The 19780-nt window shown below is 40.2% G+C and overlaps 1 protein-coding gene across 8 annotated transcripts in view; it reads right to left on the minus strand.

Annotated features, from left to right (window-relative positions):
* Positions 1-700: 700 nt before the first annotated feature.
* The window catches only part of LOC132782807 (protein CEPU-1-like), a 1227856-nt gene continuing 1208776 nt past the window's right edge, over positions 701-19780 (minus strand). Inside the window, exons 8-10 of one of the 8 annotated variants that reach the window (XM_060787738.2) lie at positions 17602-17637; positions 8182-8211; positions 701-3895 (exon numbers count right to left, since the gene is read on the minus strand). In XM_060787738.2, coding sequence (XP_060643721.2) covers positions 3795-3895; positions 8182-8211; positions 17602-17637 — 167 coding nt within the window. In that variant the 3' untranslated portion in view covers positions 701-3794. Of the gene's footprint in view, positions 3896-8181; positions 8215-17601; positions 17638-19780 lie in introns of all 8 variants that reach the window. The other 7 variants (XM_060787737.2, XM_067470763.1, XM_060787740.2 and 4 more) reach the window with 7 other exon arrangements.

Raw genomic sequence — 19780 nt, forward strand, 5'->3', positions numbered from 1 at the left:
CAGAATAGAAGTTCTGCAGGTGGAGCTGCACTACAGCTAACCGCTCACCATCTCAAAGTCTGATGGTTTAGCTGTGATTCCCATCTTGTTCACATAATGCAACCATTCCAAGACTGGTGGAGCAGACAGGAGAACCAGTGAAGTGTCTGGGCTGTACACCATAAATAGATGTCAACTAATATCGAATTCTGAGATCTGTGGCATTTTTCAGAGCATTGTTTCTCAAACTCTGCTTTTCCAGGTGTTTTGAACTTCAGATCCCACAATTCATAATAGCTGGTAAGATAGTGGATTGTTGTAGGTTTTTCCGGGCTATATGGCCATGTTCTAGAGGCATTTTCTCCTGACGTTTCACCTGCAGGAGAAAATGCCTCTAGAACATGGCCATATAGCCCGGAAAAACCTACAACAACCCAGAGATTCCGGCCATGAAAGCTTTTGACAATAGCTGGTAAGATAGCTGGGATCTATAGGAGCTTGAAGTCCAAAATGCCTGGAGGAAAGAGTTTGAGAAATACTGCTCCAGAGGATGGTGTTATAGGGGCATCGCCAAAATGATTCCCCATCCCACACACTTTGCCAGTTGTAGAAGAGCCATTCATGGGACATATAATAGCAAAACTCTGAGTCCTAGGGGAATTTTGGTCAAGGTGGAAAGGAATGCCAATGTTTGTAACAACAAGAAAAGGAAGAAAGCAGGTATTCTTGGATTTGTGAAATCCTTTAGAAAGTATTTATTTTTCTGGAGCCTAGAAAGTGTTCCCCAGACAGATAGTAGAGATATGATTAGATATTGTATCATCAGGATAAGGAAATTCAGTATGACCACAATATTGAAACCAATGATATTGGGAGACTGAATACCAAACTCAAGGCAGAGATGTTAGCTCATGAACTTAGGATTTCAGTCCAATGACAGAAGAGGGCAAGGATTTTTTTAAAAAAAACCAATGACAGGCAGAAAGAAGACATCTAGAATCAATGAAGAGTAAATAGGAGAAACATGGACGGGGTTAGCAAAATGATAGCTGGTTTGATTTTCATTACTTGTAAACTTCAATACAATGCACTATTTTACATTTCATACTATATTTTGGTGGGGAACAAAAAATTAGAAATCAAACCAATCAAACACACACTTTTTTCCTGCGATTTTCGGGATTTTGAAGCACCTCTCAACCCAACGTCATATCAATTTATAATAGCCCCTATATGATTTGGAGGGTTTTGGTTTCCTCGTCATTTTGCGTGAATGTGACACTATCAATTCAGTTCTCATGTACTATTCACATCAATGCTATTTTCTAAAAGGACCTCACCAGGACTCGTTGCTCAAATCTTGGTAGAGAAGGAACAAATAAATGGCATTGAAGCAAGAAGATGGTCTTCCTCTTTGAATCCTCAAACCAGAGCTTTTCTCCACCAAAGTTCAACATTTAATTGATGAATGATGTTGATGTATTAGCTATTGACAAATATCCCCTTTCACAACCAATTGAAGAATCAAGTATCCCCAAACAGGCTGAAAAGCAATGTAGATTTTTAAAAAATCAAGTCGGAGGCAACATCCACTATTGATCTGAAGACAATGTTGTTCATTCGTTCAGTCGTCTCCGACTCTTCGTGACCTCATGGACCAGCCCACGCCAGAGCTCCCTGTCGGCCGTCACCACCCCCAGCTCCTTCAAGGTCAGTCCAGTCACTTCAAGGATGCTATCCATCCATCTTGCCCTTGGTCGGCCCCTCTTCCTTTTACCTTCCACCTTCCCCAGCATAATTGTCTTCTAAGACAATGTAGGCCACCAATTTCTGGTCTATTCCAAAACATCCATTGATGTGCATTTCTCTCAGTTTATGGATAGATATGCACATATGAACAAAACTAATGAGTTGATTTCGCATATAGAGGTGAGAAATCTCCCCCCCCCCTCTTTCTCTTATAGAAAGGACACAGGAGCCACAATCCTGTTAGAGAGGTATGTCTTCATAACTTTGTTATCTGAAATTAGAATTAGGCAGTTCTATAATATCCATATCCAATAAAGGGCTGCTGTTGTGTTACTACAAAAGGAGCCAGCAAAGTGTCAAAAGTGCATTGGGGTCAATATTCATTGAGATCAATGCACATTGGGGTTGTTGCACATTGGAGTGGATGCACAAGGATTCCATTGTGTACTGGGACACTAGGAATGCCGTTGTGCATCAAGACACTATTGCCAGTGTCCCCATAAAATAGCATAATGTACACTGTGATAAAGAATTCTGGGCATTATTAGTTTAAATTTCTTTTATTTCATGTTTGTGTCCTTCTCATGTTCCTAACTGAAGCTGTGTAGAATAGAGAAAATGAAGCATGTGTATTAGTTTTAATAATCAATACCCCTCCTCATAGAAATCCAAATCTGGAAAGAGACACTACAGAATTGTATATATTTTTTTCTTTTCTTTTCTCTTATTTTTTTATAAATCTCTTCAACATGTAAATAACCCACGGGAAGGCCAAGAAAAAGAAAGAGTCAGGAATTAATTACACAATTACCAATAAAACTCTACCCTTTTGTCTGAAAAGACCAATACACAGCTAACTCCATATACAGCATGCAGTAATGTCAGAAGAAGGACCCGGCTGAGAAATAATGTGCTAGAATGCTAACAAATAATAATAATTTTATATATATACCTCATATCTGTATATATAGATATATATACCTCATAAAAAAGAATAAGCATATCCATCTAACTCAACATACAGTGAGCATCAACCTTTGCACTTCCAAATGGTATGAAAACAGCGGAAACCTCTCTTGAGCTTAACACCAGAACAACGAATGGAGACTTGATAATGCTGGTGGAGTCATTGCTTGTTCATTCTTGCATTCTCTTGCTTTTCTGGACATTTTCAATTCTCATCTAAACAGATCACACAAACAACTGGAGATATTGACCGTTCACCTCCTAGTTAAGAATCCCGCTATTCATTTTGTTTTTAATACTTAATAAACTTCTTTTCCCCCCATTTTTTGTTTGTTTTTGTATTTTTTTTATGAACTAACAGTTCTAGGCTCATATCAGAAAATATAATTAATAAAATTAATAATGAATCAGAATCCCTTATTATCCATGATATCCATGTAGTACAATGAATCCGTGTCTTAACAATCAGGTGTTATTGTTGCTGTTGTTTTTCCTTCCCCTTTGCTGTCGCTTGTGGTTGCAATTTGCCAGAGTGGTTGTCATCTGTAGTTGTTGTGTTGTACTTTGTGATTAAAGGGATAACAGTGCAGTCTGTGAGAGGAAGAGAATCGGAGGACGAAAGCCATGACGTGTTGCGCACAAGGCAGCAGACATTGTAATCCTCCCAGAAGGAGAGTTGGGCAAGTTCAGAGGGAAACAAAGACAGGAAAGACAAATGGAGGGAAGGTCAGAAAAGGAAGGAAGGGGTGTAAGAAAAGGAAGGAAGGACTCAGGTATCTTGCTAAGATTTAATGTGGAAAAAAATGGGGAGCAATGGTCACTCAGCCAAATGAACTGGTAGGTCCCCAACAGCTGTATACGTGTCCATATCAGGAAAAATGGGGAAAAATTAGAAATAAAACAGCACTCAGTTGTGTTGATACATCAGCAGAACAATATGGACTCTTCTTGTGTTTATTTTTTTCAAACTTCCTTTCTTTCTCCTCAAGATTTCCTCATAATATACTCTCTTTACTATTCTGATTATTTTTTAAAAAATTTAATATTCTTCTTTACTTTTTCTTCTTTTTTTCCTTTTTTGAGTGCCACAGTTGACGGGGTCAAAACTTGAGCAGCAGGTGTAGGAGAAGGAAGGGGAACAGCCAGATGCAGACAACTCTTCTTGACCCACCACTGTTGCCATCATGCACTGCTCCAGGCCCTGTAAAACGATAGGAGGCACCATGTCAGCAAATGGGATCAACAATAATTAGTAAGAAAATGCCCCCCCCCCCCCACAACTGCCATCCTTGTAAAAACTATTGCAATTTGCAAGTTGGTTTCAGTCTCACTCACCCATCCATAGCTCCAGATCCTGAGCAAAATTGAAGCTCGTTTTCGCACTCCATGAACCTCAACTAGAATAGCTATAGAATTGTATTGTCGAAGGCTTTCATGGCTGGAATCACTTGGTTGTTGTAAGTTTTTTGGGCTGTATGGCCATGTTCCAGAAGCATTCTCTCCAGTCGTTTGACCTGCAGCTCTGGCAGGTATCTTCAGAGGTTGTGAGGTCCTCACAACTTCTGAAGATGCCTGCCTTATCCGGTGAAACATCCATAGAGAATGCTTCTGGAACATGGCCATACAGCCCAAAAAAAACTTACAACTGCTATAGAATTGCCATAAAATAGAACACGGAAACAGCCTACCAACCTGAGTATCCCAACTTTTACATGAATCAATAGACATGCTTGATAGAACGGGCAAGGATCTGGAGCTGTGAAGATCTGAAGAGTGTCTGGATGGAGAACTAATAGCCAAAAAATGCAGAACTACAGACAGAGAAGCTCAGGATCCAAAAGCCCACTAAACCATCTCTGTGCTGTTTCTTTTATTCAGAGCAAACACACTATTTCAGAGCGTTTTCCCTCTTAAGTGGTCTGTTGGGTTGGAATTGCCCATTCCATAAGCAGCTGTTTCATATCAATTTGTATAACATCTGCCAAAGTACCTATACTGCCATAACAACTTATCTCAATATAAATCAGAAACCAGAACAACCATGTCTGGCTTATCTCCGACATTGGTTGAGATCATTTCAGAGGTAATGTTCCAAAATGATCAACAATCATGCTCAATGGGTTTCCCAGATAAAAAAAAAAGATTATCCATTGAGAACATATGAGAACGAAAACACAATAAGCTGAAAATGGTTGGCCTGGAATGCCCTGCTGAGTTTTCCTTCCAGGTTTGGACCATTAAGACATGCAGAGTGCTGTTATTGGTGGTGTTCCCATACCAGTGAAACACCTTTCTCCCACAGATTCCCCCAAATTTATTGCAGATGAACCATGCCTATAGTTGTAAGATTGGTCTATTTATATTCATAAAGGCTAAGCAGACATCGATGGGAAATAACCGTAGGCCTTGCATTTGATTTTCTAAAGATGTCCGAGCTCACCAAGCTATCTCTTCCTTTTTGTTGAACACTAACCCTGCGCATACCCAAATATAAATGGTGAAAAATGATCTTATGATTGGTATTCTATGTTCAGAAAGCTGAGTCCAGCACATCTTCTTTTCTCCTACTGAGTCCAAACTATTTTTTGTACTTTGAGCTCAGTTTGCACATAGACAATGAATGGAGAAAGTGGGAAGAAAAAAAAGAGAGAGAGACACTGGGGCATTGTTAAAACAGCTGGAAAAGTCATATGACAGAGGATTAATCAGATTTGTCCCTGCCAAACTGGGACAGTGGGAAGATATGTAAAGGCGATGCAAGTTGTTTTAAATAAAACATTTAAAAACATGGATAAAACTATTAAAATGTACAAATGATAATAACTAATACATCTCAGTTTTCAAAAAAAGTATGCCTTTTGTGGAGTATTTTATTACCACATTCATTTATAGCTTTCCCCTGAATGCCTAAAGGAATATGGATAGAAAACACCACATGAAGTATTGAGAGGCACCTGAGTATTCATATCTGCAGTAGGCTAGTGAAGTTCAGCTGAACCTCAATCTGTTTCTGCTTGCCAAATTTCGGGAGACCACCAAATTCGGCGGGTAGTCGAATATCTGTTTTCGGTCCTCAGCCAAAAAAAGGGGCTAGATCTGGCGGCAATGAGGAAGGGGCTTTCCAGGCTCCCCTTCCTGTCATTTTTAGGGCTATTGGGATGAAAATGACCACACTTGGAGGACACATCAACCATTGTTAGCCTTAAAAGTTTCAGAATCATTGAGTAATCCCCTGATTTTTAGGAATTTCTTTTCTTTATAGAAATAAAATCTCCTTAAAAATTCCCCAAAAGGTATCTCCCTGATGGCCCTGACCTGTACCTTCTCCAGAAGCAACAGCAGGGAACCATTCCTTCCTGCCAAACGTCAAAGATGCACTTCCACATCACACAGCCCTGTGCCCCACTATTACACTTTTTTCTTTACTTCTGGCAACAGCCAAAGGATGATGATGATGATTATTATTATTATTATTATTATGTGAAATTCAGAAGGCAGAGAGCAGAGAGAGAAATATAAACAGAGAGACTTGCTTGCAAAGGAATGAAAGTATAGGTAGGTAGGTAGGTCACTATGTAGATTTCTGAGAATGAGGCTTTTCTGTTTGTTTGCTGGGGTTGTTGTTATTATTATTATCATCATCATTATCATCATCATCATCATCATCATCATCATCTTTTTAAAAATCTTTTCTGAAGGAGAGGAAGGGAGATGATGGGTTCTGGAAAGGTTTGTCCACGGATTGAAGCCCAAAACTAAGTTTTGTAGTCCCTCTTACTACTGGCAAGTGGCAAAAGCCAAAGGATGACTACTAATACTTATTAACAATGACGACTAAAGCTTTGGAAACGGACTATGATAAGCAGAATGAATTTATTAGTTACGGACTTGGCAAAACGATGGCCACCAGGCTGGCTTTTTATTGTATTTTATTGTATTAATGTAATGTTGTAATTGTTATAATTACTGTTATTATGTATTTTATTGTGTGAATTTTAAGCATTAACGTATGCCGGTTGGAAGCTGCTCTAAGTCTCCCTTAGGGGGTTGAGAAGGGCGGGGTAGAAGTACCCGAAATAAATAAATAAATAAATAAATATTTTTATTATTACTTAAAATTCAGAAGACAAAGAGCACCGAAAGAAATATAAACAGAAAATTTATTTGCAAAGGAATGAAATTATAGGTAGGTTGATAGGTAACTAGACAGTAGTTTTCTGAGATTGAGACTTTTCTGTTTGTTTGCTGGGATTACTATTATTAATAGTAATAATTATTATCTTTTAAAATTATTTTCTGAAGGAGAGGAGGGGAGGAGAAAAAGAAACTAAAGGATGACTCAAGGCTCTCAAAGCCACCCAAATATTTTTTTAAAGAAAAGCACACCAAGAGCAAAGAAATGCTCTTTCTTTCTCCCAAGTGCCCAAACGTGTGCACACACCCCACTCACCCGCCCCGCACTTTCCCAACCCCCAGTCCCATTAAATATAAAGAATCAAAAATTTTAAGGAAAATAAAGGAAAATCGAAAAGATTCAATGCTAGAGAGGCCAAGCCAAAAAAAAAATAAAGCTGAGAGTAAGTGGCAAGGCAATCAGACTGAAGCACCTCTCTAGAGCCAGGATGCAACTGAAAGCAATGGAGGAACTCGCTCCATTAAATAGACACAGCTTGCTTAACAGGCAACATGGCATTCTTCTATCCTGATTGGCTCAACAGGCAGAGTTCATGGGGAAACTCCATGAGAGTACACAGCAGCCTCTTTGAGTGTTGTGTGATGCATAATAGGTGAGGAGGAGCCGTGACCGGCTTCCACGTAGCCCGTTTCAGCCAAAAAATCATGGTGACTGAGCCCTTATTTTTATGGCCTGCCAAACCGTAAGCTGGATTGGCCAAAAGAAAACTGATCAAACCAAATCCATGCACAATCCTAATCTGCAGCACTGTAATTGTTCAGGTGAATCCATCCACTAATACAGCAAAGTATATTTTGATATTAGAGTCACTGAATAATGAAAATATGTACACAAAGCATGATTCTGAATAAAGATAGATTAGAAATCTTCTTCCACGCTTTGCACTTCACAGACAGGTCATACAGAGAATGTTAAAAGGGATTTTGGGGGAACGCCAAAGCAAAAAGGGAAGGGTAGGCACACAGCAAACAAAAGCAGAAGCTGTGCAGAGATCTCTAGCACATGTTAAGCTGCAAGAAATGAGGACGAGGCACATTATTCTGTAATGAAGTTGGCTGGCTACAGGGGAAGTTTTACTGTCAAGGTAGATTCTTTGGAAGCAGGTTTAGCAGGTTTCCAGGGAATGAAGCAAAGAAGAGGCAAGGGATTTCACAAGGAAGCTGGGAAGAGACCATTTCCATCTATGAAGGACCAATCCCTTGATGTTAGCTTAGCTGCAAGGGAAAGATACGGAAGGATGGATTGGGGTTCACAATCAGAATCTGGGGAAGCTTTTGCAGGTTTTTACTGACCTTTCCAGGGTGTCTGGACAGCGGTTGTCTCTGCTATAAAATTAAAGAACAAATTATCAATATGGAAAAAAGAGTGAAATAAAGCCTTCTTCTGCTGGACAGAGTTTTGGTCCCCTTTGTGCCTCTTTGTTATTATTAGGTGATTCAAAATTTTGATTTCCTGTCATCTTTTAAATATGTTATCTCTTCTAAATATATTATTATTATTATTATTATTATTATTATTATTATTATGAGAATTTGATTTAAACAAATTCAACATTGTTGAAATAAATGTATGGATATACCTAGTGAGAGAACAGAAGGGGCCGAATGCAGTCTTCACTGCTCTCCCCACAAAACGTTGCCATTTCCTCTCTCCTAAGTCAGATGAATCCTGTTCGTTTGAAAAGTCCCTGTTTGTGCATATTACTAGGGATGGGGAAATCAATCAGTTTCACTTTTGACCACATTCAGTGTTTCAAAACTTCAATTTCTTTCCATTTTAAAGAGCCTATTTGGAAACATGAGTGAATAATGCAAGAACAAGTGGAAATGAACACATAAGGCACATTTTCGGGTGAGAGGAAGAGGTGGCACTCACATCAACAGTAATATGGTTGAATGCTTGGAATAATCAAAAGGTTTGACAAATCAAATCCAAAACTTACTACCAACTTTGATTTGGTCCTATTATTAATATGTGTATGTATATACATATACATATATATGGGTTGGTGATCAGGGAAAAGGTTTAAATTGTTTGCAATAACATTTATTATTATTATTATTATTATTATTATTATTATTATTATTCACGCCTACTTTCTTCTGGGGAGTGTCCAAACATACACCTTAAAAAGAAGCCCTAGAAAATGGCATGGAAGCTGACATATCATCTTCCTGAAAAACAGTGACATTTTCAAAATTACAGTGCGAGATATTTTCTTGTTAGTATTTGGACTCTCTGTTCATGAGACTTAAAACATCACAAGTTAAGTACACAACCATTCTGACTCTAATCAAAATTATGAAATATGATCTTGGCCAAATTGCCCATCCTGCCTATTATGACAGCATCACCAAGGACTTGGTGTAAACAAAGAGAAACGGACCCTCTTTTCTTTAGAATTTCAGGAAAATACAGTACTATTGCAATGAAAGTAGTAGCAGAAACAGTTCTAAAGATACAACCACGAGTGCTTTTGTTGTGTGTGAGAGAGAGGAAGTGAAAGAAAATTAGAGAAAGAGAAAAGAGTTTAGAAGAATGGAGTGAAACAATGTTTTGGGACTAGATCCAGTTCTTAGTCTCAACTAAAGTAGACCTATTGAATCAATGGTATTTGTGGGTTGCTAAACACAACCTACAAACTATCTACAGACCCACTAAGAAAAACCAACAAATGCTATGTCCAGCACAGGACAAGAGGGATCCTCTCACCTCTGCAGGAGTCTACTGTATATCATGCAGCTGTGGACAAGTCTACATAAGGACCACCAAACGGAGCATTGCCCAAACAAGAATCAAGGAACATGAAAGGCACTGCAGACTACTTCAACCAGAGAAGTCAGCCATAGCAGAGCACCTGATGAACCAGCCTGGACACAGCATATTATTTGAGAACACAGAAATGCTGGACCACTCCAACAACTACCATGTCAGACTACACAGAGAAGCCATTGAAATCCACAAGCATGTGGACAATTTCAACAGAAAGGAAGAAACCATGAAAATGATCAAAATCTGGCTATCAGTATTTAAAAACTCTAAAATCATAACAGTAAATAAAGAACAACACTCAAAAACAGGGGAATTCCAGATAAGAAACAATCAGGGCCTGCTAATCACCTCCCAACAAAGGATTCCCCCAGGAAATAAGAAACCAGACCTTGAAACTGTAAGCCATCAAATGCTAATCAAAGTGGTTAATTGAAACCTTGAAACTGTAGGCCATCAAATGCTAATCAAGGTGGCTAATTGAAACATTCACACCTAGCTCCAACAGACAAGAGTTATTTCTCCCACCTTGGACATTTCACTGATACATAAACCCAATTTTCCTAGTTTCCAACAGACCTCACAACCTTTGAGGATGCCTGCCATAGATGCAGGCAAAACAACAGGAGAGAATGCTTCTGGAATGTGGCCATAAAGCCTTGAAACTCACAATAACCCAGTGACTCCAGCCATGAAAGCCTTCAACAACATAACAGTATTTGTTATTTCAACACTTATACAAATCTTATTGATGTGGAGGCTGCCCTGTAATACAGATGAACAACGGGATCTATCAGTGTGTGTATATGTGCAAGTATGTGTATGTTTCTTTCAGCTGCAAAGCTTCCCCTCCCCATAACTCCCCATAAGCCTTGAGGGAGGAACACTTGCCTTTGATAACTACTAATTGTCCTTCTGTGATGTTAAGAGTTTACCACACTTCTATGTTTGCTAATAAATTGGCTCGACAATCATTGTGAAGCTTGCAGACCGTAATCAGGAAACAATTTTTCTTGAGTGCCAATGCCTTCATTAAAATGGTTTTAATGTTGGGGAGATGAAAGATGAGCGGTCTCCATAGGGAATAAGAAAGACAGATCAACAGCCGGCGAGACTGCTCTGGATGTTCAGAAGGAAGAGATACAGAAGCCCAAAGTCAAACTTCTGCTGAGATTCTTCATCTCTTGCATGCAACGTTGGTGTGCACTAATGACTTCACACATTTTCTGCAGTGTTATTGCTCTCTTTATTTATTGTATTTGCTGCTCTGCCCCAGGCAGAGTTCTCTTGGGCCTAGTAAACTGCAGTAGATCTGCAAGTCTTTCTTTCTCTCAGTTCTTTAATGGCAAAATATAGCAAAATAGCTCTCACTCAGTCACTAGATTGAAATGATGAATAGTCCAGTCAAGGAAAGGAAGAAGGTGACCAGGAGTCAATTTATGTATGAAACATTTGCCAATTCAGCTCTGATAATGAAATCTCAGCTCAGAGGAACCTTGTATCTTACTGGTTTTAGACAGGCTGTGAGCCTCTCTTTTTCACCTGACTCTGGTTGGTTTTTTTTTTGTTGTTGTTTTATGTGTTTTTTGTCGTGTCAGGAGCGACCTGAGAAACTGCAAGTCGCTTCTGGTGTGAGAGAATTGGCTGTCTGCATGGACGTTGCCCAGAGGACGCCCAGATGATTTGATATTTTGTCATCCTTGTGAGAGGCTTCTCACATGTCCCTGCATGAGGAGCTGGAGCTGATAGAGGGAGCTCATCCGCCTCTCCCCGGATTCGAACCTGCGACCTGTTGGTTTTCAGTTCTGCCGGCACAGGGGTTTAACCCACTGTGCCACTGGTTAGTGGAATCTTGATATGGTCCCTGGTGGTGCAATGGGTTACACCCAAAAGGTCGGCAGTACAAATCCAGGGAGTGGGGTGAGCTCCCATCTGTCAGCTCCTGCTTCTCATGCAGGGACATGAGAGAAATCTCCCACAGGATGGTAAAACATCCTTGGGGATGACCAATTCTCTCACACCAGAAGCAACTTGCAGTTTCTCAAGTCGCCCCTAACACAAAAAAAGCCTTCAAATTTGTACATTTAACTTATGTTTAAGATTGTCTGGGGAGGCCCTGCTCTCGGTCCCACCTTTGTGACAAGTACGTCTGGTGGGGACGAGAGACAAGGCCTTCTCAGTGGTGGCCCCTCAGCTATGGAACGCCCTCCCCAAGGATATCAGAACAGCTTCTTCCTAATTAACATTTCAAATAATGCATATTGTTATAACATTTACCACTCTTCTCAGTTGAGTTCTTAAAGAAGCACCTTGAGTCACAAGGTAAAAGACTAGGAACTTGCAAAGCCAGGACACATCAGTGTTGGCCCTTCTGAAAGAGTCTCAAGCTGAGGAACATCATCATATCCATGTGATGGGCAGCAGGGGAAACCATTGTCTTGTGCCCCGCCTGCATAGCCCACAATACCACGTTCCCCATCACACGGGGAAAAGTTGTCACTACCTGACTTCCCCCATGCTGTCCCTGGCTTACCTAATGAGAACTTAGGCATCCACCTGTATTTTCAGGGCTTTGTCCTAGGATGCTTCCAGGAGGGAGCCAGGTAGGAGCCTCACTGCAAGTAGCCCTACGTCATGTATCTGTCCGAACGGATCTCCCTCTATGTCCCACCTCGAAGTTTAAGATCGTCTGGGGAGGCCCTGCTCTCGACCCTGCCACTCTCACAAGTGAGGTTGGCGGGGACAAGGAGCAGGGCCTTCTCAGTGGTGGCCCCTCACCTGTGGAACTCACTCCCCGGGGAGATTAGATCGGCACCCTCCCTCTTATCATTCAGGAAAAAACTGAAGACCTGGATGTGGGACCAAGCCTTCGGGCATTCTGGCAGCTAAAGGAAAAAACCTGACGAGGAGCAGGAATTGATGAAACGGAATGGACACTCGGACACTCGGAACTCTAGACACTGAGCATGAGATTGTTTATGTTTTAATATTGTATTGATGTTTTAACCTGTTAATTTGCTTAAATTGTTTTCTATGTTTTGTATAATGTGATATAGGCATCGAATTGTGCCTTCGCTTGTAAGCCGCCCTGAGTCCCCCCTCGGGGGTGAGAAGGGCGGGGTAGAAGTAATTGAAATAAATAAATAATAAATGTGTTAGACTCTGACTGGCTCAGTCCTGGAACCATTCTAGGATGGAGCTCGAGCCTCATGTGATGGGGTCCTAAGTAGCTATTGTGGAGATGTAAGTCTCTATTATTACACATTAAAAACATCAACAGTGAACAAATATCTAGCCTTCAGTGCTAGCAAAATGTTTCCTCTGTGTGTGTGTGTATGTGTGAAATATTCCACAGCAACATATGTCTTCTTTGGCTGGCATGCTTGTTAAGATCAACAAAGGATGTCATGCTCTAAATCCTGTTTATGAAAGAATTTAGATCAGATGTAGGGATGAGCCACTTCTAATATTAATAGTATATACTTAATACTTACAGGCTAGCATCTTGTTAGTTATATACACATTTGTAAGTTTCCCTTATGTTTGTGTGCATTCTTTCTTGAGCATTACAGACATTATCATTCCTTTCCTATTTCTTCAGGATCCAAACTCCACAACTTGACAGCCTCTAAAGCACCCTCCCAACAGCTGTTTCATGCCTCAAAGGAAATAGCCAGGATTCATGAAGATTCTTCAATAACCAGATGCAAAATAACTGCAACAGCACTTGAATGCTCTGTTCTTTGTGCCAAGAACAACATTTTTGCAGAGAAATCAATACATTACGTGCAAAACACTTTCTTTTCTGCTGCAAAAAAAGTTTTTCACAAGCACAACCATTTTTGCTGAAAGAAAATTGTTGGAGGGGAAAAAAATCCCAGAGTGCAAAAAATGTTGGAAATGCACAATAATGAAACTCATTCCTATATACAAGAATATAATAAATAAGATTAAAATTCCTCCTTGTTTCTAGTAACTGATGAAACAAAAATATATGCACCCTCATTAAATCGGCCTGAGGAAAGAAACCTTAAGGAGATGACTTGAAGAAGGTTTAAACAGTTTACTTCTGCAGACCATCTTCTGGATCTTTATCACTATATGAAAAGATACAAAGGTTGAAAACTATACTTCTCAAACTATAGTAAAGGTTTCCCCCTGACATTAAGTCCAGTCGTGTCTGACTCTGGGGTGTGGTGCTCATCTCCATTTCTAAGCCAAAGAGCCGGCATTGTCCAAAGACACCTCCAAGGTCATGTGGCTGGCATGACTGCATGGAGTGCCATTACCTTCCCACCGGAGTGGTACCTATTAATCTACTCACATTTACCTGTTTTTGAACTGCTAGGTTGGCAGAAGCTGGGGCTGACAGCAGAAGCTCATGCTGCTCCCCGGATTTAAACCTGCAACCTTTCAGTCAACAAGCTCAGCACCGCAGTGCTTTAACCCACTGTGCCACCGGGGGCTCCAACTATAAACTCAAACTATACTTCCCATAAATAAAATAGGCAACAGTATGATAGCTGGGACCCTACGCTGGTTGCGCGACATGAGTCTGAATTAATGAGGGGAACACGTATGCGAGACAGTGCAGCAAGTGAGAGACGCAGCTGCATCAGAGTCATGGCAATATTGTTCGCCAGAAAGGGGGAGAGAGAACATTTCTATCCTGTTTACCATCTTTGTAAGCCATTATTTATCATTTAACATTAAATAAGTTTTACATTACTTCACCCTTATCCTCTCCTACATGAATTAAATTACTTCACTGCTATCCTGTCGCAGTTGTGTCTCTCACACTTCATTCTTCCCTTCATTGATTCTGAGCCACGTTGTGCAACTATCATACTTTTGCCATAAAATGATATTATTAAGGATGTCCCCCAAAACAACTTTAATGGCTATACCCAATATAAATTGCACACACCCATCCACTACCGACACACCACTAAGATATTATCAGAAAGAATCCTGGTTAATACCAACTATTATAAACCAATGTTCTGGCGTATTATACTGGAAAATAGGCTGCAACACAAAGTTAGAGTGACAGAAAGGACCGAGTCCATGATAATCATAATTTCCTTCTGCTCCTAACTAGTATACCAACCACCCCTGCTACAGGTTTGCTATACATCACATATAGCACATATAGTCTTGTAATTCAACATAATTTCCAAGTTAGTCCTAATCATGCATTCCTTCAGAAAAGGTTAAAAGCAACACATTAAGAAGGGAGCACATTAACTCATTGTATCCATCTTTATGTTCTCTGTGAGTACTGAGTTACACTCTGAACAGAATAGCATTATCTATACGTGCAGCCTACATGATCAGGAACTATGATTTTTCACTCTCGAGTGGAAAAGGTGAAGAATACACATTTGTTCCTCTTTGACTCTTTGGGGTGAATGTCTAAACAGATTTTTCTCTCCCCATTGCTATGTTTATAGCATTCAAAGAGCTTCTGCTTTGGATATTCCATTACCGGGGTGAATTCCAAAGAGTATTGCTTTTGTTTCTTCTCTAGCAACTTACCTCCCTTCCCATCTCCCCACTCTCCTGACCAACCCCTTAGCACAAAAAAGACTTCAAAAATTGCTACAGCTGGTATATAAGCTGGTGGTACTTACATGGCAGAATGTAGGGAGGCATGAGGAGGAGACACACGGGGAAGCCATGCAGGAGGAAAAACAGAAAGAAAGAAAAAAGAAAAAAAAGAAAAAGAAAGAACAGATGAGTTAATAAATCAGTTCCATTTTTTGGTTAAGTGAGGCAGCTGCATTTCAGTGTTGATTCTGGAAAGGGAATGCAGATTGACAGGGAGACAAACCACATACATTTCCTGCAGTCAGGGATGAAATCGGATGGAGGGCTGTGGAGCAAGGCTATGTTAAGGTCCATTCCTACAGGCAAGTTTCCTCAATGAAGATGGAAGGTTGGATCGCTGGTTGAGATTGCTAAAACTCTTCCTCACCTGCATCCCATTAGCTTTTTTTTTTTAAATGGATCTGTTTAAACACCTGGTCTTGGTGCATGCTTCTTCACAAAAACCATTCATCTCCATTTGCCAATGATGCAACTTGGGGCCGCTTCCTGCCAGTTCCACATCTCCTTCTACTGACAACTATCCTTTGTTCACTATGCCACCAATTCCTCTAGATCCTTTTTATGTGTTTTGTAATGGCTCCAAACGGAATTTGAGTTTGCCTCCAGAATAATGATGAAGCGGTACCTCTGATCTTTTGGTCTGCCTGGTAGGTGCAAGACTGGCAATATCAGCATTCACAACACAGTTTAAACAGTGAAGAGCTACAAAGAGATTAATTCCACAAAGAAGAGAAGCAACTCTTCTTCTGATTGAGCATTGATCAACACTGTCAACCTCCAGCCAATATAGCTTGAGAAAGCCACTTGCTTGGACAACTGGCTGGTTGGGGGATTTGGGGGATTGTGGTCAACAAAATTAGCTTTCCTAAGCTTTGACATTAACTTTGACCCCGGAATGAGATCAAAAACCCCATGTACAGAGGGAAAAGAAGAAGAAAAGGAGAAGACTGGAAATTTCAGATTGTTTCAACAATTATAAGTCTATGTGGTTGTTCCAGTGTGTCTTTCCAGAATAAGGAAACTTATTCTCCAAACACCCCACCTTGTCATGCCCAGCACTTTTTAATTTTATTGTTACAATTGGCCCAGCCATTGTTTTAAATTGCGTCATTGGGTGTTGTTAATTGTTATTGCTTTTTTTGAGTTATTGTGTTGTTGTTGCTGCTGCTGTTTTATTGTTGTATTTGGGCTCGGCCTCTTGTAAGCTGCACTGAGTCCTTCGGGAGATGGTAGCGGGGTACAAATAAAGGATTATTATTATTATTATTATTATTATTATTATTATTATTATTATTTAAGCACATCTACTCTACAAATATATTGTTTTGTTTTGAAACTGGGGCCCCTTCCACATAGCTGAATAAAATCCCACATTTTCTGCTTTGAAGTGGAATATATGGCAGTGCGAACTCAGACAACCCAGTTCAAAGCAGATATCGTGGGATTATCTGCCTTGATATCCTGGGTTATATGGCTGTGTGGAAGGACCATGGGTATACTAGTAATTGTAGCTTTATGGAATTACAAAAACGGTGGCCTTTACTGATCTGGTGGTGCAGCAGGTTAAACCACTGAGCTGCTGAACTTGCTGACCAAAAGGTTGCCAGTTCAAATCCAGGGAGCAAGGCAAGCTCCCACTGTTAGGCCCAGCTTCTGCCACCCTAGCAGTTAAAAAACATGCATGTGTAAGTAGATCAATAGGTACCGCTTCTGTGGGGAGGTAATGATGTTGCATGCAGTCATGCTGGCCCCATGACCTTGGAGGTGTCTACAGACAATGCCGGCTCTTCAGATTAGAAATGGAGATGAGCACCACCCCCCAGAGTTGGACACGACTAGACTAAACGTCGGGGGAAACATTTCCCTTTACCTTACTGATCTCTAGCATTGTTCTCATTATTAGATATATGCTTAGATTCTTGGAAACAATACTGTACCTGATATCCTGAATCCTATTACTAGCTCCAATAGTGTAAGCCCATTGAAACAAGGGTATTTATCTCTGAATTCAACATTCACAGTAGGCTCACAAGGTTTACTCTAGTTGAGACTAACAAATAGGATTCAAGTCGATATCTGGGAAAATGAGGAGATTTGGAACTGGATGCTACAGCTCTGAAGCACTGGGTTGACTTATCAGACATGACATGATGGAGACAAGGAGACCGATCGAACCTGAACTCCCTTTGGTTGCCCAGCAGGAAGTGGTACCATCCTCCATGCAAACTGGACAGGGAAACAGGCAATGTATAACAATGAGTGATGGCGGGGAGAGGGAGGTTGCAATTCAGGGAGGCAGAGAAGATGTGACATACAGCAAGAACAATACTGACCTTGGAACAAGGTTGAGCTTGTGGGCTCACTTATTTCTAAACCAGGTGAGGAAACAATGGAAGAGAAAAAAAATGAAGATAAAATAAAAATAAATATCTTGTCTCATAATTGCTACTCCATGAACACAATGTGTGTGTGAATGCCATGGCGTTGAAGTGGTTGGATGTGTCAGAAAACAGCAGACACTCTCCAAACGTGAATAAAGGGGAGCATGAATGGAAGATGGGGAGGATGACTCCATGATGCCAGCCTTGCAAAAGAGCCCCTTTTATCAGAGGGTTGCATCTAGAAGTGAAGGATCATATAAGCTGCCCCTTGGCTTACACATCACATATTTGATTTTTGATATTATTGCCATCACATATTATTGGATATTAAGAAAAACGTTGCTGAAAGCCTTGGAGATGTGCCTAATTTCATGTAATAATCTTCAAGGGAAGCAAAACAGTAGAACAACTTGATTCTTTTTACAGACCAGGAAAAGATAGGTAGGAGAGAAAATGCCGAGTCCCTTCCCATTCTGTTACTTTCCTTCTCTGGAGGCCTTTCTCAGTCATTTCTCTGCCTTGTATTTCTATTCAGAAAGGAAAATATGCCAGAAAATATTGAGTGTAAAGAAAGAAAAGGGAGTAAAATATCACCTTCCTTTTGCCACTATCTTTCTCTAACCACTCTGTCTTACTAACTTTTGACAATGAGGAAAGCACAGGCTCCATTGTGGAACCAAATGTCAGAAAACAATGGACATAGATATAGATATATATATATAGAGAGAGAGAAAGAGAGAAAACCATAATATACTCTGTTACACAGATATAAAATACGAGGGTTGAATGAAAAGTAATGCCTCCACCTTTGTTACTTGGGTTTGGATGGAAATATTTTAATAAATCAGACATGGAAATGTGCTCTTTAACTACCACTATTCACTTTTCCACATAATCACCAAACAATTGGATGCATTTCTGCCAATAATGAACATGTTTTCTGAAGCAGTCACGGAAGAAGTCAACACTCTGTTTCCACAACCCATTATGCACAGATCTTCCGATAGCCAAGCAAAGCAATAATGTGACCCACATGTTCTTGTGAAATGCCAATTATACTTGAAATTTCTCTCTGAGTGATACAACGATCATCCTGAATCAATCTGTCAACCTTTTGCTTGTGAAACTCAGTGGTTGCTGTCACAGGACATCCAACTCTTTGTTTGTCACACAAGTCAGATGTTCCCACCTCTACATCTTTAAACTTACTTGCCCAAAGACGCACAGTATTCACATCAAAACAATCACCATAAACAGCTTGCATTCTCTGATTAATCTCCTTTGGGGGTGACACCTTCTGCTGTCAAGAATTCAATGACTGCATGTTGCTTAAGTCACATTGACTGACCGTCTGCACAGGGTTCCACACTTCACACTTTAACAACACAACCATTCAATGCTAAGGCTTCCCACCAAAATGGAACTGTAGAGGAGAGTCTACTGAATAAGCCAGTACCTGCTGCATACGAGTACTGCCATCTGTTGAGGAGTTACAAAGGTGGAGGCATTACTTTTCATTCAATCCTCGTATTATTATCAGATTTAAAATGTTATATATAACGCTTACCTCCCTACCTCCAAGACTCCTAGAAATTAGTCTGCTGCTAATTGCAAAATTCAGAAGTCAGAACATCACAGCCTCATTTTTTTTATTTCTCAGTTCCTATCCCTCAACACCTTTTTCCTATTTTTTTAATGCTGCTATTCCAATTAGCACCATATTCCATTTAACAGCATAAGCATACAAACCCCATGAAGTTGTAAGGGCAAAATAAGTCACTGGAAGGAGAGACAACCTCCTCAGTCCATTTCACTTCTTGAAGACTGGTTCAGTGAGGAAAATAGGCTCCAATGCCATTCCTTTCCATGCCCTTAAATACTAGGAGCCCCTAGGATCCAATTTCCCAAGTTTGGAGGAATAAGCCAATTCCTCATCTTCAGGGTTCGAGCTTGTACCATGAGGTGCATATAGGAAAAGGAAGCACCAACAATAACCACAAAAGGTTCCAGTACTTGAAAGAAATCTATTTTACTATAACCTTTCAAGTTTAAGAAAGTTGCATTGATTCTGAAATTCCAGCAGAACCACGGCTATCCCCCTTGCACAATTTGCTGGGATGAATCAAGCAGA

This window comes from Anolis sagrei, chromosome 7 (genome assembly GCF_037176765.1).
Source record: "Anolis sagrei isolate rAnoSag1 chromosome 7, rAnoSag1.mat, whole genome shotgun sequence".
In the NCBI taxonomy this organism is placed as follows: domain Eukaryota; kingdom Metazoa; phylum Chordata; class Lepidosauria; order Squamata; family Dactyloidae; genus Anolis; species Anolis sagrei.